At 43.7% G+C, this 27759-nt stretch overlaps 1 protein-coding gene across 1 annotated transcript; it reads left to right on the top strand.

The window, feature by feature from the left end:
• Nucleotides 1-7631: 7631 nt before the first annotated feature.
• EBI3 (Epstein-Barr virus induced 3) lies at nucleotides 7632-25823 on the top strand. Its single transcript, XM_033956963.1, has 6 exons — nucleotides 7632-7710; nucleotides 8517-8620; nucleotides 10682-10799; nucleotides 15454-15632; nucleotides 18926-19092; nucleotides 25369-25823. Exons 2-6 carry the CDS (start codon nucleotides 8539-8541, stop codon nucleotides 25519-25521), a joined length of 699 nt encoding a protein of 232 aa, XP_033812854.1. The 5' UTR covers nucleotides 7632-7710; nucleotides 8517-8538; the 3' UTR covers nucleotides 25522-25823.
• The last annotated feature ends 1936 nt before the right edge of the window (nucleotides 25824-27759 follow it).

The following is a 27759-nucleotide window of genomic DNA, read 5'->3' as shown; positions in this document are numbered from 1 at the left end:
TACTTTTACATTTTATGAATAAACTTCACACCAACATTACTACATATCTCCACTGTGGTTTGCTCATGTCTACTTGGATTGTGGAGATCTTTCTCCTGGTTTGTTTGACCATATAAATAAATAAGCAAGTTTTACATCAAACGCTAGTAACATAGTTACATAGTAAATGACGGCAAATAAAGACCCGAATGGTCCATCCAGTCTACCCAACCATATACTCTCTATAAATTAATGATGTTCTTTTTCTTAGATATTTCTGGGCTATAAACTAGAGCTCTGCCGGGACTGTGCTTAGGTTCTCCATCAAAGCTCACTTCAGCCCATCTAAACCATCCCAGCCATCAAAGTTCTCCCCAGGCCATCCTCAAATGAATGGCCATATACAGGATACAGACTGTGCAAGTCTGCCCAGTACTGGCCTTCAATATATACCATTATTTTCTGATTAGAGATCCTCTATGTTCATCCCATGCTTTTTTGAACTCTGTTATTGTTTTCCTCTTCACCACCTCCCTTGGGAGCGCTTTCTAGGCATTGACCACCCTCTCCATATAGAAGAATTTCTTTTTTTTTTTTAGTTCAAAAAGTTTTATTGATTTTATAAAAGATGAAATACAAAGCCAACAATATGCGTGCTCCAACAAGGAGCACATTATAACAATGTCATTAACAAATGTGAAGTGCATCCACAGTGGAATAATAGTCATAGATGATTGAATGCATCAGAAATAAAATAGAAGTTGAGAAGACATTAGTTCAGGAAAAGGAAATAAGACATAATAGGTGCAAGTTCTAACAATGTACCAGAGTAATCAGTTTAAATGATCCAAGCATAAAATAAAGAAATTGACATAAACAATATTAAATGAAACATGGTAAAACCAGAGAGGTGCCTGAAATGAAAAGACTAAGGGTGAGGCAAGATACAAATTATACTAATGAGTGCAGTAGTCAAGGGTCTGATTTACAATATTCAAGCAATGGGGACCAAATTTTTGCATAAGAGGACATGGAATTATTGCGTTCAGCAAAATGACATTCATATTTCACGAGGAGACAAATTGAGTTCCACCATTGATTGACATGTAATTTAGTGGAATCTTTCCAATTGTGGAGAATAGTGGAGAGAGCAGTGAATAAAAGTATAATTAACAACCGTTCATGAGTAATGGATAAAGGGGAAGAGAGTATCGAAGAGCCATTGAACAATAAGTCAAAGGAAAACGCATCGGTAATTTGCAAGATACGGGCAATTGTAGACCATACATTCGACCAGAAAGATGAGACATATGTACAGGAGTAGAGCATATGAAATAAGGAGCCATCAGATGATTTACAGGTCCAGCAACAACCATTGTATGACCGGTTTATTTTGGCTGATTTCGCGGGAGTCCAAAAAGCCCTATGGTACAGGAATATAGCTGTTTGTACGTGTGAGGCTGATCGAAGTGACTTCAGTAATTTAGGCCACATGATTAGCCACGATTGTTCGGTGAATGATGTATGCAATGAGGCATCCCATTTGGCTATGGTATCATGGGGAGGTGTAGTGGTGTGAGATTGGATATACTTATACCACTTAGATGTCTGACCTTTCATAGTGGAGTAGGTAAGAAAAAGATTAGGTAAGTCAGGAGGATCAGCAAGAGAGGTGGGAGACGGAAAGGCAGATTTGAGGCTATGATGAAGCTGAATCCAGAGGAAGTATTGAGATTGAGGGATGTGGTATTTGACCATGAGATCGGAAAAAGAGAGCCATTGGTCATTCTGGAGAAGATGATGAATATACCAAATTCCCTGCTGTTGCCATCTCTTCCACGCCACCATCTCCCTATTAATTGTGATCCGAGGATTGTTCCAGACCGGAGCTGACGAAGATTCTGCCCATTTATGAGGGGAAATAGAATCAACGTAGCAAATCGCCGACCATGTACTCAGAAGGATGGGATTAGCTTTTATATAAGAAGTTAGAGGCATACAAGGGACATGTTTAAGAGAAAAAGGATCCGTCAAGATGAATTCGAGTTGTAGCCAGTTGGGATTGACGGACGTCGGATTAGATTCCTGCCAAAGAGAGCCCTGCGACATTAAGAAGGCCATGTGGTAGCTTCTGAAGCAAGGAAAATTAACACCCCCACAGTCACGAGGGGATTTCAATTTTTTAAGCGCAATTCTGGGTTGTTTTCCCTGCCAAAGAAAATCCACAAGGAGTTTCTCCATACGGGCGTAAACATTGTGAGGAAGGAGTATGGGAAGCATGCTGAGAACATAGTTTAGTTTAGGGACGATCATCATCCTAATGGTAGAGAGACGGCCAAACCAAGTGAGGTTGAGCGGAGACCATTTGCGCGTACATGTAGTAATGGTAGAGATAAGATGTTCGGTGTTAAATTGTAAAGTGGAATCCAGAGAGGGACCAAAAAAGATTCCAAGATATTTTATTTTTTGGGGGGACCAAAGAAATCCTTGTCCAGTGACCTCCATCTGCACATCTATACAATTTAATGGCATAATTTCAGACTTAGAAATATTTAGCTTATAGCCGGAGATAGCTGAGTAGTGGCGAATCTGGGACAGAACCGAGGATAAAGATTCCGGGGTGACATAAAGTAGAATATCATCTGCATAAGCAGAAAGTTTAGCAGAGAAAGAGTCATGTTGGAATCCCTGAATAGAAGAGTCTTTCCGAATGGCTAAAAGAAGAGGTTCAAGTGCAAGATTAAAGAGAAGAGGAGAAAGAGGACATCCCTGTCGGGTACCCCGCGAAGGGGAAAAAGATGAAGTTAAATGTCCATTAATCATGATTTTGGTTAGGGGGTGGGAGTAGAGGGTTCTGACCATTCGAATGAATGGTTCGGGAAAGCCGAACCAAGAGAGCGTGTGAAAGAGGAAGGGCCATTCAACACGGTCGAAGGCCTTTTCGGCATCTAATGCCATAATAAGGAGCCTATCGGGGTTGGTGTCAGTATGATGAAGAATGTGGGAAAATAGGCGAGTATTATTCGATGAGTAGCGGTCATGAAGGAATCCAGATTGGTCAGGGCTAATCAAATAGCAAAGAACAGATTGCATTCGAGAGGCCAGGATTTTTGCGAAAATCTTGGCATCAACGTTAATGAGGGAAATAGGGCGGTAGTTTTTAACGTCCTGAGGGTCTTTCCCCGGTTTAGGGAAAACAATCAGTGTAGCTTCGGTAAAAGAGCCGGTAGCAGTACCATGGGCACAAAGATGATGAAAGAAGGCTAGCATGTGAGGTAATAATGTCTGTAGGAAAGCTTTATAGAATTCCGTGGTCAGTCCATCTGGTCCCGGGGATTTCTTGGGAGCTAGAGAAGTAATTGCTTCCAAGAGCTCCTGTGCTGTGAATGCCTTGTCAAGAAGAGGTAAGTCAGATGAAGAAACCGTCGGATGAGGCATGGTTAGGAAGGAATCTGCCAAGGAGGTCGAGTAAGAGGAATCAGATGAATATAATGACTGGTAGAAGGAGAGGAATTGAAATGATACCGCAGAGGTCCCAGTGAGAAGAGCACCGGATGGGTCTTTGATCGAAGGGATAGAAGTTTGGTTGGAAGATTTTTTTAAGAGATTTGCTAGCAAGTGGCCGGTCTTATTATTTTCCGCATGGTATGTAGATGCTTGAACGAACACTGATCTGGCTGCAGCAGTACTAAGTAAAGAATTGTATTCGAAACGAAGTTTACGAAGGTCCGTTAGAATGGGAATATTAGATATGTCAGATGCATGTTTGGCTTCTGCAACGTGAATACGTTGCTCTAGGTCCTTGATTCGTTCTTTTCTGACAGAATGGAGACGAGAGGAATATTGGATGATGACTCCCCGGATATAGGCCTTAAAAGTATCCCATGTATTAGTCCAAGAGGTTTGAGCAGGTAGATTAGTGGCAAAGAATTCATGTATGGCATCAGAGATGGAGGAGACGAAATCAGGTTCCGTAAGTAGAGAAGAATTGAATCTCCATTGTTTGGATTTGGGCGAGAGAGTAAAGTGATTGCAAGTCAAGGAGATGGCAGCGTGGTCTGAGATGGCAATATCTCCAATGGTGGAGGAGGAGAGATGGTTAACAAGAGAGGAGCTAGTAAGGAAATAGTCAATGCGAGAGTAGGTGGAGTGGGGGGTCGAGAAAAAAGTATAACGGTCAGCATCAGGGTGGTGAAGTCTCCACGGGTCAATGAGTTGTAACTGTGAAATGATGTCATGTAAAGTGAACCAAGACCGGGTCTTTTTGTATGTTGCATGGGATTTCCTATCTTTATAGAAGAATTTCTTAACATTACTCTTGAGTTTACCACCTCTCAATCTCAAATTATGCCCTCTGGTATTACCATTTTCCTTTCTCTGGAAAAGATTTTATTCTATGTTAATACCTTTCAAGTATTTGAACGTCTGAATCATATCTTCTCTGTCCCTTCTTTCCTCTAGGGCAGGGGTGCCCACACTTTTTGGGCTTGCGAGCTACTTTTAAAATGACCAAATCAAAATGATCTACCAACAATAAAATTTTAAGAAAACCACAAAGTACAATGTACGCATAGAAAATGTTAATTATCATTCCTATTCCAGGATTTTTTCAAAGAGGTCTAAGCAGATGACTCTATGCACTGTCACCTAAGTAACTACCATACAAAAATAGACAAATACCCCTCCCCCCTCCCTTTTTACAAAAACACGATAGCAGTTTTTAGCGCAGGGAGCTGAGCTGAATGCCCAGCGCTGCTCTCGAAGCTCATAGGCTCCCTGCTCTAAAAACCGCTATTGCGGTTTAGTAAAAGGGGACCATAGTGTAAAATATAGACAGCAGATATAAATTCAGACACATTTTGATCACTAAATTTAAAATAAAATCATTTTTCCTACCTTTGTTGTTTGGTGATTTCATGAGTCTCTGGTTGCACTTTCTTCTTCTGACTGTGCATCCAATCTTTCTTCCCTTCTTCCAGCCTGTATGCTTCCTCTCCTCCAGACCTCATTCCCTCCCCCAACTTTTTCTTCCTCTCTCCCTGCCTCCCTTTCTTTTTTCTCTCTTCATGCCCCTTTCTTTTTTTCTGTTTCTCTTCTTTCCTTCTGTCTCCCTGCCTGCCCTTTTTCTTTCTCCCTGCCCTCCCCCAAGCCACTGCCACTGCCATTGGGGAACAGGCCCCCAAGCCGTCGCCGCCATCCAATAACAGGCCCCCAAGCCGCTGCCGCCTCAAGCTCTCCCTGCTTTCCTGCGTCAGGCCGACCAGCATTCCTCTCCCTGATGTCAATTCTGCCGTCGGAGGGGAAGTTCCGGCCCAGCCAGGCAGTGATTGGCTGGCCAGAACTTCCTCTTCGACGGCAGAATTGACTTCAGGGAGAGAAAGGCTGATCGGCCCGGTAGATCGCCAAGACAAAGTGAATCGATCACAGAGCCCGGGATGGGCTCTAATGCCGGCTTTATATTTTGAGCATCAGTGGCATAGTAAAGGGGAATAGGGGGGCAGACCACCCTGGGCATCATGTTGGTGAGGGCCCGGACACCATGCAACACTCGTGTCATCCCTCCCCCCACCCTGTACCTCTGCAGATCATTGCTAGCAACTTCTCCTGTCTATTGCTCACACTAGCCTGGTTCCCCTCTGAATCACTTTGGGGTCACGGAGCCAGGAAGTGACATCAGAGGGAAATCCAACACTGGCACGAGAAGCATGCTGGATAAACCACTCACGCTGGCGAAGGTTTCGAGGTATGAGGGAAGGGAGAGCATGAGTGGGGAGTGGAGACACGGAGAGGAGGGTATGAGGGCTGCTACCATTCCAGGCACCTCCTACCTTTATTACACTAATAAGCCTTTAGTTCATCATTAGCCAAAAAAAAACACCACTAACATGAATTGTAATTATTGTTCCCTCCAACAGCAGCGGTGGCAGAATTAGAAATGTCCAAAAAATATTTTTAGAGATGAGAGCAGGAGCAAGTAATATTTTCGAGCGCTGTGTGTCAGAAAAACTTAAACCACTTCTCCAAACTTGAGATAAAATTTTTTGTGTGTTTGAGTGATTGATTATCTCATCCAGTATTTATGGTTACTTTACGTGACTGGATATCATAGCACAAGAATGGAGAAGTGGTGTAGTCTTACATATTGAGATTTTTAAGTCTGTTCCCATACACTTCAAGACAACCCCCACTGACCATTTTAGTAGCCACCCTCTGGGTGGACTCCATTCTGTTTATATCTTTTTGAAGGTGAAGTTTGCAGAATTGCACACAGTATTCTAAATGAGGTCTCACCAGTCTTATACAGGGGCATCATCACCTCCTTTTGCTCACTGGTCATGCCTGTCTCTATGCATCAAGCATCCTTCTAGTTTTCACTATCAACTTTTCTACATTTGTCCACCTTAAGTTCACCACAAGCGATCACACCTAAGTCCTGCTCCTCTTTTGTACACAAAAGTTCTTTACCCCCTAAACTGTATCCTTCCATTGAGTTTTTGCAGCCCAAATGCATGAGCCTGCATTTTTTAGCATTAAATCTTAGCTGCCAAATTCTGGACCATTCTTCAAGCTTCACTAGGTCTCGTGTCATCCACACCATCAAAGGTGTCTACACCTATTGCAGATTTTGGTACCATCTGCAAAGAGGCAAACCTTACCAGACAGCCCCTTCAGCAATATCACTTACAAAAATGTTAAAAAGAAGAGGCTCAAGAATCAAACCTTGAGGCACACCACTGGCAGTGGCATAGCGAGGGTAAGTGGCGCCTGGGGTGGTGGTGCCCCTCCCCCAACCTCTTCTCCGCCCCCCCCCCCCCGCTGCACATGTCCCCCTTCCCCTGTACCTTTTTAATTTTCCAGGTGGGAGCAACATCACAAACCTGCTGCCTGCGTCATGTCGGCTATCCCTCTGACACCGCTTCCTAGGCGTGGAGCCTAGAAGTGACATCAGAGAGAGGTGATATCGATGTGGGCAGCAAGTTCATAACATCCTTTTTCTCAGAGTGACTTTCATTTATCATTACACTCTATTGCCTTTCACTCAACCAATTCCTAATCTAATTAGTTACCCTAGGGCAGAGGTGCCCAATAGGTCGATCGCGATCGACTGGTAGATCGCCAAGGCAAAGTGAGTCGATCGCGGAGCCCATCCCGGGCTCTGTGATCGATTCACTTTGTCTTGGCGATCTACCAGGCCGATCAGCCTTCCTCTCCCCGAAGTCAATTCTGCCGTCGAAGAGGAAGTTCTGGCCAGCCAATCACTCTCTGAGCTATTGGAGAGCTTATCCGCAAATTGGGAGCTGTTGGGACAACACCCATATGTGGCTGACTATCCTGCTGTCCACGGAGAACCTACGTTACAGGTAAGAAACTACACTTTATTACTGTGACTGTCTGGTGATTTAAACTAAACTAAAACTTGAGTTTATAGACCGTGTCATCTCTATAACAATAAAGCTCGACTCAGTTTACAGGAAATAAAATAGAAAAAAAATAAGAGGGGAAAAAATTTTACAATTTGGAAAATAGCCAAGTTTTCAGATTTCTAGAGTTTTGAGGGAAATTTTGCTGTGGGTTTCCTGAGAGACTTTCTGAGGAAGTACGGTACTCTTTTACAAACACTGACTCAGTCCCTGCTCAGATGCTAAGAGTCATTACAACTGTGCGCAGCATCCAAGGAGGTGGGAGTCAAAACTCTTCTGAAAGTGTCCGTGATTTTTGTGAGGAAATCAGGTAATCTTTTCTCGCAACAAAAACTGTTGTGAATGGCCATGAAAACCTGCACAGATCTGTGGATCACAGGCTGATCTCAGAATTTGGATGGAAAGAAGCAGGGTTTAAAGGCTACGAAACATTTTAAGGAAATGAAAGTAATCCCTAAGCAAGCCTTCTCTTTTCTGTAACAGTGATAATTCTTTTTTACAATTATAAACTAGTACTGTATGACTCTGGTTCCGAACGTACAGTGGTTATTTGATGCAGGAATGCTGGGTATGGAATCCAGTTTAACCGAATGAATATTTCCACAATTGGGTGTAACAATAAATAACTTAACAGACATAATTAAATACAATAAAATAACTGAACAATTAAATAGATATATAATAGACAGTTGTATGACAAATGGGGCTCTCAAAAAAAGACTCTAAAAAAAAATCAATTTTAAAAAGGGTCAACATTTGAACAGCCAAACTACTACTCATTTGAAGATCTAAATCATGCAGCCATATGATTTCATCAGCTCAAAAAAGTAGGTATAATATAAAAAAAAGCAAGTTATATTTATACTTTTAGAAGTCTGTGGAATCCAGGCCTGCAGACTGAAGAACAGAGAATTCAACCAGACTACTCTTATTGAATGTTAGTGGTGTGTGTAAAGGAGAAATTTCACCAAAGTACCAGAGGTGTGTGTGTGGGGGGGAATACTGTACAGCAGAGGAAGAGATGATCTGAGTGGAGATGGAAGGTTATTGATTAGCTCAGTTTACTATACAAAACGTCTCTGAACTGCCCAAAAGAACTAATGTTTATTTTGACAGGTGATCCGTGTTGTGAAAGGCGATGCTCGTGCTGATTTTTGTCTCTGTCCTTGCCACCATCCCCTGCAGTAGTCAGACTGCAAGAGGAACGGATGCAAAGGAAGGTACGCTGGTTTTTACTCAATGTTTTTCAGGGATCCTGTGAATTCACCCAGTCCCCTTTAAAGACTGTGTTACCTGTACTTTTTTCTTAACTGTTCAAGTGTCCATAGTGTTCAACTTGCATCCCTAAAAAGTCTATCAGTTCTTCTTCATTTAATTATTGATTTATTTACCTCATTTTTGAAGGAATTAATTCAAGGCGAAGTATAGCAATTGCAGATCTGGTTTTGTTTGTTCTAGGAACGCAAAACACAGGGGAAACAAATCCACAAAAGATAGAACAATGAAAACAAGTGGAATTGTCCAATAAGAAAAGGTGCAACAAATAAAGATGTCTTTCAACTCATCTGGACAATCAGGTTATTCTTTATTCTTCCAAAAATACTCGACCCGACATGTACATGTTTCGGCCCTACGGCCTGCGTCAGGAGTCTTAAAGATCTTTGGATGTAAATGACCTCTAGTATGGACCACTCTAGAAAACTGTATTTATCAGAACGCCGTCGTGTAAATGCTGGCTGTAAAGAAAAATTGTTGCACCTTTTCTTATTGGACAATTCCACTTGTTTTCTTTGTTTGTTCTAGATCAGAGTCAAGTGCATTCCATAAATACTCATTCTCTTGTTCAAGATCATACAATGTACATTCTAGAATCCCTCCTTCCTCCTTTTGACATTAGTTATTGATTTCTGTAATAATTCTTTTCCTTGGCTCAGTCAAAAGCACTTTAATAATCCCTATACTTGTTCTAGATCATAGAATTAGTTCTACTATTCTGAATCAAGGCTATGTATCTATAACTTGTCTGTGTTCTATAACTTGTCTGTGTACTATAACTTGTCTGTGTTCCAGAGCAGGCCATGATTATTTGGCTGTAATTCTCCAGCGTTCTAAATATTTCTGTAATAACTTTCCTCTTTGTTCTAAGTCACTATTTGATACAATATGGTACAATAAGACAGCTTGCCTGTGTCTGACTATATTTGTGTAACAAAGGCTGACTGAATTCTGTTTTTGGCACCAAGATCAGCCCGAAATCTGGGGTCAGGTTTCAGCTGAAAATGCCAGTGCATTTTTAGCTGAAATCGAACTTCTCCCCCTTCATGATTCATTTCTGCCTCCCCCCTCACAATCACTCTCTTCTGCCCCATCCTGCCCAACCACCCATGGGCCCTCCAAGGCCAACCTTAAGAAGCAAATCCTGGTAGTCTAGTAGCTTCTTCAGGGGCAGAAACAAACCCCACTTGTTTCTGCCCCATGCCGCTGCGTCATCAAAATAGCTGCTGAGACTGCCATGGGTGATCCTGGCAGCCATTTTGTAAATGGAGCCAGCACAGACCCATACTACTTCCAATTTTAAAAAAATGGCTGCTAGGACCTTTTATGGACAATCTCACAAGGCTATCAAAATCTCCCATGACAGTCTCTCTCAGCAGTCATTTTGACACAGCAGTGGCATGGGGCAGGAACAAATGGGGTTCATTCCTGCCCCCAAAGAAGCCACTAGACCACTACAACTTTACTTCCTAAGGTAAGCTAGGGATGGTAAGCTGACAGAGAGTGATTTTTTTTTTTTTGGGGGGGAGGGTGAGCTCAGAAAGGGGTGCTCTTTTTTTTTTTTTGGTTGGGTGTAGAGAGGGAGTAGAGGCTGTTGGGGGGGGGGTAGTTTCAGTTTTGGTTTCTGCCAAAACTGCGGCACCAATTTCAATCACAGATTTAGTTTTGGCAGAAACCAAAGACAATGGCTTTGGTCCGGCTCTATAATTATTCTTGCCTGCTTGCCTCTTGGGAGTCAGGCAGCCACTGTTTTTTCTTTTTAAAAAAAAATAAATTTATATTCCGCATATCCTACAATTCTATGCGGATTACAAATTATTCAGGTACTCAAGCATTTTTCCTTATGTCCCGGCGGGCTTCCACTCTATCTAGTGTACCTGGGTCAGAAGGGATTAAGTGACTTGCCCAGGGTCACAAGAAGCAGTGCGGGATTTGAACCCACAACCTCAGGGTGCCGAGGCTGTAGCTCTAACCATTCTTTTTATATCTTCTCTTGTCTCTTTCAGACTCCACTATGAAAAAAGGAATTGAGTGCTGGGCTGCGAGTTACCCAGAGGCTGTAATCTGCACATGGAAGCTGGAGCTAGCCTCTCACCTTAACACATCTTATGTTACTACTTACCGGTAAAGGACAAATCTTTCTTTCACCCTTAGCCAAGAGACCAAAGAAAATGGAAGCAAACTATTAGAAAACCTGTGACTTTTGATCTATAGAGTAAAAAAAAAAATAAAAAATTCAGTTAGGTAAGATCTAGTTAGGGCGGGGTGGTCAACCTCATTCCTTTCCCATCCTTTTTCCCTCTCCCTTTCCTCGAGGGCCGCAACTCAGTTGAGTTTTCAGGATTTCCCCCTATGAATATACATGAAATATGTTTGCATGTACTGCTTCCATTATATATAAACAGTTATCATGCATATTCATAGGGTTACCAGACATCTGGGAAAACCCGGACACGTCCTCTTTTTAGAGGACTGTCCGGGCTCCTGGATGGACTTTCCAAAACCCGGCAGTTTGTCCAGGTTTTGGAAAGCCCTGAGCTCTGGCTACATCTGGAGGGCCTTCAGGAAGCATGAACGGATGACGTCACACGCATCCACGCGGCTTTGTGCACACTGCGGCAATTAATAACATTATATTGTGTGTATATATGAAAAATGAATGGAAACAATAGTGTTACAATTAGTACTATTATGGGGGGCGGGGTCTGGCTAGCAACTTAGGCTGTGTTTTGGATTTCAGCTCCTTAATCAAGTTTCAAATTTCTTCAAAATTTCTTATACTGCTCAATCAAACTTCTGAGTGGTATACAATAAAAATATAGCTGTCAACAGATAAAACAAGGTTATGGCTTGACAATTAATGCGACTGAGGGCTCCTTTTACTAAGGTACACTAGGGCTGTAACGCGCGGAATAGCACGCGCTACATTGCCCCGCACGCTAGACCTTAACACCAGCATTGGGCTGGCGTTAGTTCTAGAAGCGTAGCGCGTGGTGTAGCACACGGTTATTTCCTGCATGCGCTAAAAACACTAGCGCACCTTAGTAAAAGGAACCCTGAGTTTGACATAGAGGTCTGCACGGGAACGGGGATCGCGGGAATCCTGCGGAAATCCCCCTATCCCACGGGACTCCCACAGGGACCCCCCTCTGGCCCATGGGACACCCACGGGACCCCTCTAGCCAACGGGACTCCCACGGGGATGGAAGGCTTTGGAAGCAGGGTTCGTCCATATAATATAATGGACATGTCAGCCTTAGTAAAAGAGGGGGTTTAAGTTAATTACCTGAACAGAAAACAAAAAAAGGGTTCCACCAAAGAGATTCCACAAGGAAAACTTTTAAAATATTAAAGGGATTTGATCAAATTGACCAGGAAGCAGCATTACTGACATTTTCAGATGTGACGCGGACAAGAGGTCATAGCCTAAAACTAAATGGCAGCAGGTTCAGGACAAATGTCAGGAAGTTCTGTTTCACACAGAGTGGTGGGCGCTTGGAATGCTCTCCCGGAGGAGGTGGTGGCAGAAAATACTGTGCTAGGTTTCAAACGCAAGTTGGATGCACACCTTCTTGCAGATCATATTGAGGGATACGGGAAATCCGGGTCTCCAAAAAGGAGCACCTAAATGGGCCTCCGCGTGTGCGGATCACCGGACTAGATGGACCTCGGTCTGATCCAGTGAAGGCGTTTCTTATGTTCTAAAACAGCAGCACAAACACAAAAGAAACTGTGGAATTGATGATCCTGTCAGAAGTAATTGCTGCTTTTTATGGGGATGGGCGGGGATGGAGGTAATTCCTTGCGGGGATGGGTGGGGACGGAGAAGATCCTGACGGGGACGGATGGGGATGGAGAGGATCCTGGTGAGGACGGAGAGGATCCTGGCGGGGATGGGTGGGATTTCTGTCCCCACGCAACTCTCTAGTTCGACACCCTTAATATACGTATAGTAACCCTACATTGAAGCAATCTTAAAAACCTGACTGGGTTGCATTCTTGAAGACTGAGTTTGCTCACCTCTGAGTTAGAGGGACTGCATCTCCTAGTGAGAGAGAAAGAGCTGAGGTTGGGGTGGGGGTGGGTAAAGGAGCTTTATTACACAGTACTCCTGCAAACCCCAAGTCTTTGGGGAAGGACCAACTCCTTGGAAAGTGAGAGCAGTTTATTTATTTAATTAGTTTTATAACCTGTCCTCCCCAGGAGCCCAGAACGGGTTACAAGGAGGCGTTTTCAGGATCAATAACGTGCTACAGGATCAGTAGCACACGTGTTACAGAGAATCGAGATGGTTTTTGATAACACACATGCTTTAGTGAATCTAAGAGTTTACAAGCTATGTAGAATCTCAGAATGGTATCTACCTGGCTGTAGTAGATGAGAGAACAATTAAGGCTCCATCATTTTTCAAAGTCTCTCAGTGACCCCCAGTCTTGGAAGAACCAGTGCTTTCTGAGTAAGCAGAGGACATAATTTGAGGTTGAGGGATGAGACTCAAGAGCAATGTAAGGAAATTCTTCTTTACGGAGAGGGTGGTGGATGCCAGGAATGTGCTCCTGAGTGGAGAGGAAAACGGTGACGGAGTTCAAAAAAGTGTGGGATGAACACAGAGGATCCAGAATCAGAAAATAATGGTAAATATTGAAGAACTAAGGCCAGTACTGGGCAGACTTACATAGTCTGTGTCCATATAAGGCCATTTGGTTGAGGATGGGCTGGAGAGGGCTTCGATGGCTGGGAGGGTTTAGATGGGCTGGAGTGAGCTTTGACGGAGACTTCAGTAGATGGAACCTAAGCACAGTACCGGGCAGAGCTTTGGATTCTTCCGGACGTCTGGTAACCCTAAAATTGACCCAACTCATCTAACCAGTTCAAATGCAGGCAACTCTACTGTTCTTATAAGCTATATTCACTGAACAGCAAAATTTAAGATGAAATAAACCACTTTTTGCATGACAAGGTTTGCAATAGCAAAATCCTGTTCCCAGTTTTGCTGTTTCATTTGGTTTACTGAGGAATTGTCATGTACATCTCCCTTCCACTTTTTATTTTTTTTACACTTAATTGCAAGCATCAAATGTAGCTGGGTAAAAGTAGTATAAATTGACAAAATTATTACTTCAGTAAAAGTAACAAATATTGTCTTTCTTCAAAGATAAAGAAGCAATTCTTCGTCTATTCTATAGGACTGAAAAGGTGGAATTTCATGGATTCAAAATTTCTATATTTCCTGATGTATCTAGATGGACACAAGCCAGACGTAAGAAGTTCTTGGCTTGTCGTCAGTCTGTTTTGAGTTTAGGGGCAACTTTTCAATTACGTTTCCCCTGTAAATTTTGCATCACTTATCAGAGTAATAGATATATTTTTTATGAACCTGATCAACTGCAGTTTTTTCTTGAAGGTAAAGTAACCACAAGAATTCCAGATACCTCCATCGAATCAACCCAGTAGGCCATTAGTTAAATAACTCCAACTGCACTCTGTTATTTGTATTGTATTAATTTAGTTTATTTCTTGAAACCAACTACCCTTGGAAGTGATTGATTCCTTCTCCCCCCAGATTGTGGACTTTATTCATAGTTACTATGTGGCATTATTTCATAATTAATATTTGTTTTTCTTATTGGATTGTTATATTTCCTTCAAGTACTGATTGACATGTTAAATTGTAAAAGTATAAATAATAAATTAAAAAAAAAAACAAAAAACAAATATCCTGTACGTCTTTATGAGGGGCGCTGAAAAATTCTTGTAAGTTTCATGGCTCCACATTATATTCTTCTTGGATGAGCTGAGAACTTTTCAGTGGCCCCTCATTTTATGATGTCATAATGCCTCATTCCACCAATGCCTAAGAGCCAACCTCATTGGTGATGTCACAATAGCTTGGTTTCCCTGTACTTATGCCCATTTACTAGATACATTTGCCTCATTGAAATGAAAGTTTCATGGCTCCACATCATTCTCCTCTTGGTTGGGCTGAGAACTTTTCAGCGACCCTTCGTACAAGTAAAAATATCAGAACTTCTATTTAGTTACTATACAACACTGTCTGCTATAGAGACAGACATGGGCGAAACCACTGCTTGCCCTGGATCAGTAGAAGGAATGTTGCTACTATTTGGGTTTCTGCCAGGTAACTGGATTGGCCACTTGGAAACAGGAGACTGGGCTAGATAGACCATTGGTCTGACCCTGTTCTTATGTTCACTGTCTCTTACAGCTTCCAGATCCTGAATCATATTCTTTAATATAGTGTATCGCAAACTGTGTGCTGCACAAGATTTCAGGTGTGTCGCGAGATGCTGGGGAGGAAGAGAGGCACCCGCGCCGGCTGACTGCCTACAAGACATGCCTCTTATGGCGAGAGGCATATCCTGTAGGCAGTCAGCCACCGCCAGCGCCTCTCCTCTTCCCTGGCGTCTCTTCCCCTTTCCACGCCTCTTCTTATACAGCACCCCCCACTGGCGGCTCAGGGCCCTGCCTGGAGGGGCCTCTGCGCATGCACGGACGTCAGCTTGATGACATCACACATGTGCATGACATCACTGCGGCGATGTCCGCGCACTTCCAGGTGCCCTCAAGCCGCGACTGCCAGTTCAGTGTGCCGCGGCACGTAAAGTTTGCGAGACACCGCTTTAATACTTGTGGGGGCCTGCCAAACCATAAAGATGTCATATACTCATGAAGCCTATTCCTAGGAGAGAAAGCTAGAAACTTGCTCTGCTGCTTCTCTCCCCATTTCGGCCCCCATTAATCTCTTCTTGTGTTTTAGGCTGATGAAGGAGCCTGAAGCAGCAGCCACTGAGTGCATCCAGTCCCTCCCAGAGGCACACAGCTGTTCCATGCATAATTATCAGCTATTTTCCAGGACTCCCTATCTACTGAATGTGACAGCCATAAACTCCCTGGGATCAAGGACATATCTGCACTCCTTCATTGTGGAAGAGAAGAGTAAGGACACTCTGCCTCCGGGGCTTCACTAGACAGAATCTGAAGAGCAGTTCTACAAAATAGGTGTTAATATTTGCTCACGCTTTAAGTTGTGTGCACACATTGGTACGCACAACTGATTTGCACACACGGCTTAATTAATTGGTCTAATCAGCACCAGAAATTGGCAATTAACACCTCATAATTGACGCCAATTGATGCTACTTAAAAGTTACACGCACAACTTGGAAAGCATGATTCTTAAAAAATAAAAATAAAATTTGTGCCAGTTCTAGTACACAAATCTGAAAAAGATAAATAATCAGCGGAGGGGGGTATGGACTTAGGCACAAACATTTAGGCCTGGTGTTAGCTGGCCTTAATAAGGCCTGGATTCACTAACCTGCCCGATTGGGCCCGATCCGGGCCCGACGCGGGCAGGTCCAACATATTCACGAAAGTAAAATATGCAGATGGGGTGAACGGAGGAACATCCCCATCTGCCTGCATGGATCGCGCATGTGCGATCTGCACGCATGCGCAGACCATCTGTAGATGGTCTGCACATGCCCATCGGAGCCGCAATCTTTTTTTTTTTTTTTTAGTAGTTTTGAGCCATGCGAGCCCATGGTTTTAACCCGCTTTAAACCTGTGGGTTAAAACCACGGGCTCACAGGGCGGGGAAGGGCAGTGCAAGGCAGCAGGACTTCGGGGCAAACAGCAGGAGATTCGGAGCAGTGCAGGGTGGCAGGACGTTGGGGAGATTTGGGTCAGTGCAGGGCGGCAGGACTTCGGGGCAGAGAGCAGGAGATTTGTGCTTGAGTTGGGGCAGAGAGCAGGATATGCAGTCAGAAACCACTGAACGAATGGTCCCCAGCAGTCACTTTTGGAGTTGATCGGCCAGCCTAGTCAGATCTGAAACTTTCTTTTGTGAATCGCGTCCCTGCCTACATTGCATGTGTTTCTCCTCATTTGCATGCACGGATCCGAAGCAGATCGCAGGAGAGGTTAATGAATAGTGCAGGAGGGAAATCTGGTCTCTAAGGGCTCGCAAAATGATCGATACACGATCGGTTTGCTTAGTGAATCTAGCCCTAAGTGTGCCTAAAAGTTACGTGATGCACTGGTGCTTACTGTGATTCTAAAAAAGGTACATGTACCTTGTAGAATTGCGCTAAGAAATATTCTAGTGGGCACCAATATTTTTGGGTGTTATATATAGTAAATGTTTTGAATACTAACATATATGTGCACTTACACATGCATATACCAATATGCTGCTTAAGTGCTATTCTGCAAATGTATGCCTATTGTGCATAGTGTATATTTGCAAAGGGACATCACAGGGGCGGAGCATAGACAGGGCTCCCACTTATGCATGTAACTTATAGATTGTACATGCATCTCTGCAGCTTTTAGGTAACTATACTGACAAAACTCTATTTAGATACTTAGATGTACAGAGGGAAGAGGAATTAAATTATTTTTGAGTAAAGCATTAGTGGGAAAAAATGCATCCTCAGTCATTGGTTGCAAGATACTACACCATTTTTGGGGGGTATTGGAGGAATAAATTTCATGAACTGATGATGTGGGAATTATAAGGTACCAGATATACCCCTAAAAATACAATAGAGTCTCAAGTATTCAAACTTCACTAATCTGACCAGCCAGCATATCCGACAGACCCCCCCAATGATGTTATCATGCCTTTTTTTTTACTCTCCTGGCGTCCAATTCAGTGGAAAGGCAGCACCTATCTCTGTTTGGCTTTGTTACTGAGACTATGCTTTACCTGCAGCATTTGAAATACACATTTGCTATGCAATCTCAATGTGTTCTGTGTTATTCGATTTTTCAATTATCTGACAATGGACCAGTCCTGTTTATGTCGGATAATCGAGACTGTATTGTATCTTTAATCTCTAACCCTGAGACCACGTATTCTTGTATTGAATGGCTTTCAGGGAAGAGTTTAAGTAATTAGGCAATAATCCTCTAAACCAGGGGTGTCCAATGTCGGTCCTCGAGGGCCGCAATCCAGTCGGGTTTTCAGGTTTTCCCCAATGAATATGCATGAGATCTATGTGCATGCACTGCTTTCAATGCATATTCATTGGGGAAATCCTGAAAACCCGACTGGATTGCGGCCCTCGAGGACCGACATTGGACACCCCTGCTCTAAACAGTATTTATTTACTCATTTATTTATTTTTATACCGTTTTTATCCAAAACGGTTTACAAGGAGTTACATTCATAAAAAGTTAAGAATCCATACAAAAATAAGAAGATAAAGCAGATATATTTTGTCTAACGTAAAATCAATCACAAACTATGTGCCACGGCAGATTCCAGGTGTGCCGCAAGATGTTGGCGAGGAGGAGAGGTGCTGGCACTGGCTGACTGCCTGCAGGACGTGCCTCTCATGGTGAGAGGCACATTCTGTAGGCAGTCAGCTGGTGCCAGCACTTCTCCTCCTCACAGGCGCCTCCCCTTCCCTATGTGCCTCTCTTTTTGTAGCACCCCCGTCACTGGCGGCTCAGGGCCCTGTCTGGAGGGTCTTTGTGCATGTGCAGACGTCGACATTGTTGACATCACGCACACACATGATGTCATCGCGTCAATGTCAGCGCATTTCTGGATGCTCTCCAGCCACTGGCTTCCGAAAGTTTGCAAGACACTGCTCTAAAAGCATAAAAGTCTGAGTGAGAGATGGAAGTAAAGGTTAAGGGGGAAGTGGGAGGAGGGGCTGTAGAGCCAAAATGTGTATAATGACATATTGTAGGATTATAAGATTCCAGACCTCAATATCTGAAAAGGTAGATCTATGGGATCCTGTGTAATTGTTTTGTACTTGGGGCACTGGATTGTAAAGTGGGATAAGGAAATTTGCATTGCTGTTTGTTGCTGTGATTTCTTGATATCCTTTAACAGAAAAAGAATTTTATGACAGACACTGATACTGGATTACCCTAGTATTCTATAATGAACCTAGGCACTACCACCTGCCTTCAGGGCACCTAAATGGAGGCACCTAACTGTAGAATTGCACCACCACCCCAATGCCAGAAGGATCAGCTTATAGATCTCCAATGATATATCACACAGAGTGATGAAGATGGGGTACTGAGGGCAGGCAGAAATGGGGGAACTATAGAAACAGAAGGCAATGGGAAGGAAGAGGTGTGTGAAGAGACGCAAGGGGTAGTGGAGCCTTAGCTGGCAGTAACGGGGCACTGCTGTGCAGGGAGAGGGGCTGCCCTGGGTACACAAATTAACTGTCAGTCTTCTTTTCTCCCTGGCTGATATTTAGTTAAACCGGACTCCCCTGAAAATCTGACCATTTCCCCCATGCCAGGAGAGAGAAAGAAGCTTTTGCTGCAATGGGATCCTCCAAAGTCCTGGCCTTATCCAAAGATTTTCTCGCTCAAATACCTCATCCGGTACAAGAAATCAGGAAGCAACAACATCTTCAGAAAGGTAAGCAGATCATTTCATTAATCAGAGATCTCAGTGCGCTCAATAAACTCTAAACAAAAACAGAAAATGACCACAGATAAAGGCCATGTGGCATATCCAGTCGGCCCGTCAACACCAGCTATCTTTTCCTCTCCCTTAGAGATCCTCTGTGCTTGTCCCATGCTTTATTGAATTCAGTATATTCCTCTTTTCCACCACCAGGCCGTTCCATCCATTTCCATGCATAAATATTTCTATCAGTTACTCCCCTTTCATCTCCATCCTATGACCCTTCATTCCAGAGCTTCCTTTCAGCTGAAAGAGACTTGCCTCCCATGCATTTATGCCACAGAGCTATTTAAATGTCTATCATATCTTCCATCTTTCTTCCAAAGTACATATGTTGAGATATATAAGATTGTCTCCACATGTTTAATAACAAAGACTGCTGACCATTTGAGTAGCTGGCCTCTGGACTAACTTCATCCTGTGAACTGTATGTCTTTTGGAAGGTGCAGTCTCCAGAACTGTACACAAAACTCTAAATGAGGTCTCATCAGAGATGTATAAAGAAGCACTATCACATCCTTTTTCCTGCTGGTCATTCTTCTCCATATGCATCCAGTATTTGTATGTTTTTTGCCACCAACTTTTCCATCTGTTTGGCCCAGTGGAGTAGTAAGGGGATGGAGGAGGGGATCACTCCAGATGCCATCTTCACAGGGGGTGCCAGTGCTCTCCTCCTCTCCGCGTACCTCTTTAAATGTTCACCAGCATGAACAGCATCTTCCACATGCTGCTCGCGCCAGCCTCTGCTCCCTTCTTACGCCACTTCCTGGTTCACGCTGGTGAACATTTCACGAGGTACGCGGGAGGTGGAAGTGCTCAAGCAGCGGGGAAGAGTTGGGGGGGGCACTCAAATGGCAGGGAAGAGTGGGAGGCGCACAGCATGGTGATGCCAGGTGGTGATGCCAACCTCCCTCACTACGCCACTGGTTTGGCCACCCTGGCCATGCCCAAGTCCTGCTCCCTTGACTCTGTGTTATTAGCATTAAATCTTAGCTGCTAATTTCTAGGCCATTTTTCAAGCTTCATTAGATGCCTCCTCAAGCTATCCACACCTTCCAAGCTTTCTATCCTATTACAGGTTTTGGTATCATTCACCAAGAGGCAAACCTTACCAGTCAGCCATTTGACAATACCACTTACAAAAATATTAAAAAGAATTGGCCCAAGGACCAGTCTTTGAACACACCATTAGTAATGTCCTTTCCTCAGAGTAAAATCCATTTGCCACTACCCTTTGCTGCCTTTCACTCAAGCAATTTCTACCCAGTCAGTCATTTTAGAGCCCATATCAAGATTGCTCAGTTTATTTATGAGTTGTGTATGGGGAACAGTGTCAAAGATTTTTCTGAAGTACACTCCATCTAGCGTTTTCCACTGATCCAACTCACTGGTCACCAATGTGCCCTCTAAAGGACTGATGGTTGTATGTAAATTTTCAGCCTGTGTGTAAAATTTTCCACTGACCAAATATGTGAGCAATGTTGTACAGAAGAAGCGTGGTTAAAATCATAATCATAACAAGGCACAAAATATGGGAAAATACTAATTTTTTATTATCTTATTCATAACTATATTAATGTCAGGTCTAATATTCAAAATGATATAAACAGCCAGGAGAAGCTCCTGGCCATTTAAATTGCCCATCTAGGGCTAACCTAGCATTTTCAGCAGCACTTAACCAGATAGTGCCAATGAACATACCTGGTTAGTTCTCGAGCCAAAGCCACCTATTTTGGGAGTGTTCTGGGGAAGGAGTCAGCATTTAGTTGGTTAAGTGCTGATATTTTGAACTTATCCAGTTACTGTAAGATAACTGCCTAAATAGGACCACATAAAACACAGTCCTATCTTTATGCGGTTTGTCATAGCTGGTTAAGTGCTGAATATTGCATTTTACCAGCTATGTTTTAGCTGGCACCCTATGCCCAGCGTTGAATTTTTGGGGTTAACACCGGTGCTGATCAGCAAAGTGCTGATCGCTGCTTGCAGAATATCAGGACCGTCATTTATACACCTATATGTCTCCATAACATTTTTAATAAATCCCTATATGCCTCCAGTACATCCAAAGATGACACTATAACTTGTGTCAATATAAACCTAAAAATCCCATTCTAGTGTGAATATACCTCTGTAACCCTCTCCCCCAGTGTATTGTGAATGGACCATGATGCTCTGCTTCCAATATATTGTGAATGTGCCTTTATTTCCCTTCTCCCCTTTAGCAGAATGTGAATGTGCTCTTAACCCTGCGCCCCCAAATATTGTGAATGTATCACTGTAACCCGTTCTGGGCTCTTGAGGACGACGGGCTATAAAACCGAATAAATGAATGAAAAACATAAAAAGGAAAGCATTTCAGACTTGTGTTGAAATATTAAATTAGAAATACCACTGTAAGGACTATTTACAAACACAATAGAGAATGACACGGGGAAAAAATCTGTCCCCGTCACCGCCCCGTCACCGGCCCACCATCCTCTGCACCGCCCCGTCACCGCCGATCCATTCACCATCACCGCCATCCCTTTCACCGCCCCGTCACCGCCACTGCCATCCCATTCACCGCCCCGTCACCGTCCCCGCTGCATCCATATAAGCCTTTTTTCTTTCACTCCCTCCTTCCAATTTGAGCCGGGAACACTAGCGATCGCACGGTCCCCGCGGCCACTACCTGCCTGCCCGGTCCATCCTGGTGTTTGGCCGGCTCTCTCCCTTCTCCTCACCTTGGTTTGTGGGTTTTCTTTTTCAGCAACCTGCGCGCTTTCCCAGGGAGCCGCACACGCGCGGCTGCTCAGTGTTCGATCTTCTGCTCTGCTGCAACTTCCTGTTTCCGGTTGCGTCAGAGCAGAAGATCGAGGCTGAGCAGCGGCGGGTGTGCGCGGCTCTCTGGTAGCGTGCGGGTCGCCGAGGAGGAGGATCTGCGGACTGGGGTGAGGAGAGAGGAGAGGGGAGAGAGCTGGCTGGACACTGGAATCGATTGGGCGGGCGGGTGTGAGCTGCGGGGACCGTGCGATCCTTCATGCCTCACTGCGGGGGACAAGACCATTCACCGCCCCGCGGGCGGTGAATGGCCTTGTCCCCGTCGCCGCAGCGACTGCTAGTTTTCTTCCCCGTTTTCGGCGGGTGACCCGCGGCTAAAATGCGGTGGCCGCGGGTAAACCGCCACCGTGTCATTCTCTAAAACACAACTCAGAGAATACAATAAGTTATGCGCACCCTTCTGCATTTATACAACCTCAGTTACACCAGGTCTATGGCTGGTGTAACTGCAGATGCATAATTGTTAGGTGTGCTCTCCAAAACCCTCGTACCAAGGCTTTTTAAAACAGAATCATGCAACTTAGAGGGAGCATTTTCTAGTCACCCAGTCAAAGAAATTAATCAGATTTAACAGGAGTTACCTCTAGTAAAACAATGCTGCCTGAGATCCTGCAATTAATTAATATGAGTTAAAAAAAACTACATTTTCCTCTGCTTTAGCAGCATCGTCACTAATTGACTCCCACAGACTAACCAGCCTGTATTTTCCCAGTCAGGGCCACATCTGCATTTCTCCAGTCCTCCGGGGCCAGTCCCTGGCATTGTAGCGCATGCTAAAACCGTTAGCACACCTTCGTATAAGGAGCCCTAAGACTCCCACTTTTAAAGTGACCCTCTCAATATACTCAGTAATACTCATCCATTTTCACCAGAAATGTAGCCAGAGTTTGTCATCAGGGACAGCAGACCTTTTATTTATTTATTCAGTTTTCTATACCGTTCTCCCCAGGGGAGAACATAAGAACATAAACAATGCCTCCGCTGGGTCAGACCCGAGGTCCATCGTGCTCAGCAGTCCGCTCACACGGCGGCCCAACAGGTCCAGGACCTATGCAGTAATCCTCTATCTATATCCCTCTATCCCCTTTTCAAGCAGGAAATTGTCCAATCCTTTCTTAAACCCCAATACCGTACTCTGCCCTATTACGTCCTTTGGAAGCGCATTCCAGGTGTCCACCACACGTTGGGTAAAGAAAAACTTCCTAGCATTCGTTTTGAATCTGTCCCCTTTCAATTTTTCCGAATGCCCTCTTGTTCTTTTATTTTTTGAAAGTTTGAAGAACCTGTCCCTCTCTACTCTCTCTATGCCCTTCATAATCTTGTAAGTCTCTATCATATCCCCTCTAAGTCTCCTCTTCTCCAGAGAAAAGAGACCCAGTTTCTCCAATCTCTCAGCGTATGAAAAGTTTTCCATCCCTTTTATCAGACTTGTCGCTCTCCTCTGAACCCTCTCGAGTAACGCCATATCCTTCTTAAGGTACGGCGACTAATATTGGACACAGTACTCCAGATGCGGACGCACCATCGCCCGATACAATGGCAGGATAACTTCTTTCGTTCTGGTTGTAATACCCTTCTTGATTATACCTAGCATTCTATTCGCTCTCTTAGCAGCCGCTGCGCACTGTGCTGTCAGCTTCATTGTCATGTCCACCATTACCCCCAAGTCCCTTTCTTGGGTACTCTCATTCAATAACATCCCTCCCATCGTATAGTTGTACCTCGGGTTTCTGCTTCACATATGTAGTACTTTACATTTATCAACATTGAACTTCATCTGCCATCTCGTCGCCCATTCCCCTAGTTTGTTCAAGTCCCTTTGCAATTCTTCGTAGTCCTCTTTAGTCCGAGCTCCACTAAATAGTTTGGTGTCATCCGCAAACTTTATTATCTCACACTTCGTCCCTGTTTCTAGATCATTTATGAATATATTAAATAGCAGAGGCCCGAGCACCAAACCCTGCGGAACACCACTCGTGACTCTCCTCCAGTCCAAGTAGTGGCCCTTCACCCCTACCCTCTGTTTTCTACCCGCCAACCAGTTTCTGATCCATCTATGTACGTCTCCTTCCACCCCATGGTTCTTTAGTTTCTGGAGTAGACGTTCATGAGGCACCTTGTCAAAGGTTTTTTGGAAATCTAGGTATATGATGTCTATGGGGGTCTCCTCTGCCCATCGTTTGTTAATTCCTTCAAAAAAGTTTAATAAGTTAGTTAGGCACGATCTCCCCTTGTTGGCTGGTTATCAGAAGTTTGTTTCTTTCAAAATGTTCATCGATGTTTTCTTTTATCAGTGCTTCCGCCATTTTCCCCGGAACCGAGATCAGACTCACTGGTCTGTAGTTTCCCGGATCACCTCTTGATCCCTTTTTAAAGATGGGCGTAACGTTGGCTATCTTCCAATCCTCCGGGATCACGCGTTTTCATGGATAGGTTGCAAATTTGCTGCAATAGTTCCGCTATCTCTTCCTTTAATTCCTTCAGAACCCTTGGATGGATTCCATTCGGACTCGGGGATTTGTCAGTTTTTAGTTTTTATATCTACCTGCGCACATCTTCAAGGCTCACTTCCAAGGATGTTAATTTTTCTGCTTGATTTCCATTGAGGAATTGCTCAGGGTTGGTTGTGTCTTCGTTTGTAAATACAGGTGAAAAGAACATGCTCAAAATGGTTTACATGAATCCCTCCAGGCACCCAGACGGTCCTCTAAAATGAGAACATGTATTAACACCTTAGTGTTCTTAGGTGGATCACTATAGGCATGCCTTATTTTTAGGAGCATTATTCAACTGCTGATTAAGAATATGCTGTAATTATGCAACACTAGAATTATACATGTCCGGGAAATCTCTGTATTGAACATATTATGCTGGTAACTACAGGATACTCCATTCACAGAGCTATCAGGCGACTTCCAGGTCATCAAAAACAGGCCAACCCAGACAGTGTGAACTTGCTGGCCTAATTTTGTTCACAAAATCAAAACTTCAGTGTGGAATGGTGGAAAAACTTAGTTCAGCCTGTTTCTGATGACCTGTAAGAATCTGATGAACTCCTCTCCCCTGCCTCTCACCACTCTAGGGTGACCAACTGTCGGCCATGAATTTAAGGGAGATTTAGTCGTGTCACTCCAGCAAATGTTCATGGAATAGATAATATTAAACATAACAATTAATTTACATTGTATATAATATACAGGTCACAATATAGAATAAAAATGTACAAATTTGTATGTTTTTTAGTCCTAATATATATGTATTTGTCTGCTGATGCTGCAGAACTAAGCCCTCTAATAAGGGAATTCTCAGGAAATAAGGGAGAGTTGGTCACCCTATACCACTTCCTCCACCAGCGCCTTAAAACTGATGAAATCTAAGCTTGGATTCTTCTGCTCCTTTCCACAGATTGAGCTGTATACGCAAACCTTCTTCATTCTGAAAGGAATCCGGCCAAATACACTCTACTCTGTACAAGTGGCAGCTAAAGACTTCTTGGATTATGGAGAACAGAGCATCTGGAGCCCTATTGTGCATGGCAAAGCTTGGGCTAAGCATTGATAGGGGAACTCTCCCCTTTTCCCACCCCAAAACAAGAGGAAGAAAGACTGGTTGTGAAAACTTAAGGATCCTGGATTTTGTATAACAGTCAGTGGTGTAGTAAGGGAGTGGCCGGGGGGGGGGGGGCACTTCTCTCATGGCGCCATTTTGGTGAGGGCGTAGGCACCATTCCTCCTCTCTGCACTCCCCCGTTCCTTCCTCTCCCCCCCACTGCCACACTTGCATGCCACTTCCCTTACCCCGTACCTCTGTAATGCACCTGGCACAAGCAGAAACCAATCTGCTGTTGCACATCAGCTCGTCCTCTGATGTCACTTCCTGGACATGCAACTAGGAAGTGATGTCAGAGGAAGAGCTGACATTGGCGCGACAGTAGTTTGGGGGTTGCTGCTCATGCCAGGAATGTTACAGAGGTATGGGGGAAGGGACGTGGCGTGCACACTGCTAGAGGGGGCAGGGAAGGAGCAAGTGGAGGTGGGGGGTGGAGATGAGAGAGGGGTGCTCTCACTCTCACTGCGTCACTGATAACAGGTTTTCCAATTTACCCTTGTCCTCAGTCACACCAATTTTACAATTACATGCAGAGATACTCAGACCTCTTAAGGCAATGAAAATTGTCACTTTCCTTATTTTGCGGGTCACAAGAGTGACAAGCTTATGTTGGCTTTTACAAAGTTGCGGTAAAGGTTTCTACCACAGGCCAGCGAGATAAATGCTCCAACACTCATAGGAATTCTATGAGCATCGGAGCATTTACCTCACTGGCCTGCAGTAGAAACCTCTACTGCATCTTTAGTAAAAGGAAGCCTTAGTGATTAGAACACTCAGCTCTGAACTTTAAGACCCTCAATTTTATTTACCTGCCACCTACTATGTAACTTTTTAAAGCTGTATGCTTTTTATTGTTAATGTTTAATACGTTTAAAAACATATAATAAAATGTTATTACCTCCACATACATTGTGAATGGGTGCTTTAATAGGCCCCACAACATTTAGGCAGACTTCTAGAAATAGGGGATTGAGGGCACAATGTCAACAAAGAATGGTTTTAATAACAGAATACACATATGTTTATGTAAAGAAAAAATAATAAAGATGCTCTTATTTAAATGCTAGTGTGTATTTACTATTTCTTTTGGATCTTGGAAACAAAATAGCTAGTGATGTCCCACCAAATTATTCTCTGAACTTCTCTATCTCTTACAAAGCAGCAACTCAGGGTTATAAGGTCAACATTTTGTCCCCAGAAATAACTCACACCCCTCTTCTCCTAAACTTTGTCAGCGTTTTTGGGTACAGTTTGATTCCTTCTCCCCTCTGGCATAGAAGGAGACGGGAAAAGCAATTTATTTTAGAAGCCTTAATTGCATTTTAGCAGCAAACTCATCTAAATCATGATTTTAGAAAGCCAAATTATATACATCCAAAACTCAAATACATGCATAAGGCAAGGGGGCATGCTGAAGACTGGATAATTTGTAGGCACGTTATAGCACAAAGATGAAGGCCGGCATCCATTTGAGATTTAAATGAGAGCTTAAAATCAAAGAAGATACCTTGGGCCTGATATTGAGCATTATTTAGCTGGTAGGTAATGGTTCCTGATTGGCTAAAAACTATATAGTTGGCTATCTACTGCTATTTGTGGGATATTGCTAATATCCCCCATTGAATATCCTCTTTGGAGGATAGCCTGGTAACCGGCTATGTCACGTGACATAGCCTGTCACTGCCAATATTTAATAGCTGACTGGCTAAGTTCAGTGGGCAAATAGACCCACTTACCCACCCCCCTTTTACATAAGTGTAACAGTTTTTAGCACCGGCCACGGCGGTAACAGCTCTGATGCTCATAGAATTCTTATGAGTGTAAGAGCTGTTACTGCCACGGCTGGCACTATAAACCACGTTACACTTTTTTAAAAGGGGTGGTTAAAAAGCAGGTCTATCTTTGTCCACTAGGACTTAGCCAGCAAGCCAATGAATATTGACTTAGTCAGTTATGACTTTGACCAGCTAAAAAAAATTGGAAATTCTATGCTGGTCACCGGATAGGGTACCAGCATTGAATTACCAGTTTTGCCATGGACCATAAGAGACAGCTGGCTACCTTCCATGGTCTGAATTATCAGGCAGCAAGAATTTTTACTGAGTCTCTATAAGAGTGTGGCCAGCAATGGAAGGTAAGGGAAGGAAATAGCTTTACATTTGGTGTTGTTTAAGAGATTGTCTTCAA

The sequence above is a fragment of the Geotrypetes seraphini genome, chromosome 8 (genome assembly GCF_902459505.1).
Source record: "Geotrypetes seraphini chromosome 8, aGeoSer1.1, whole genome shotgun sequence".
NCBI lineage: Eukaryota > Metazoa > Chordata > Amphibia > Gymnophiona > Dermophiidae > Geotrypetes > Geotrypetes seraphini.
The sequence above is the reverse complement of the archived record's forward strand: the minus strand, read 5'-3'. Positions and strand labels throughout refer to the sequence as shown.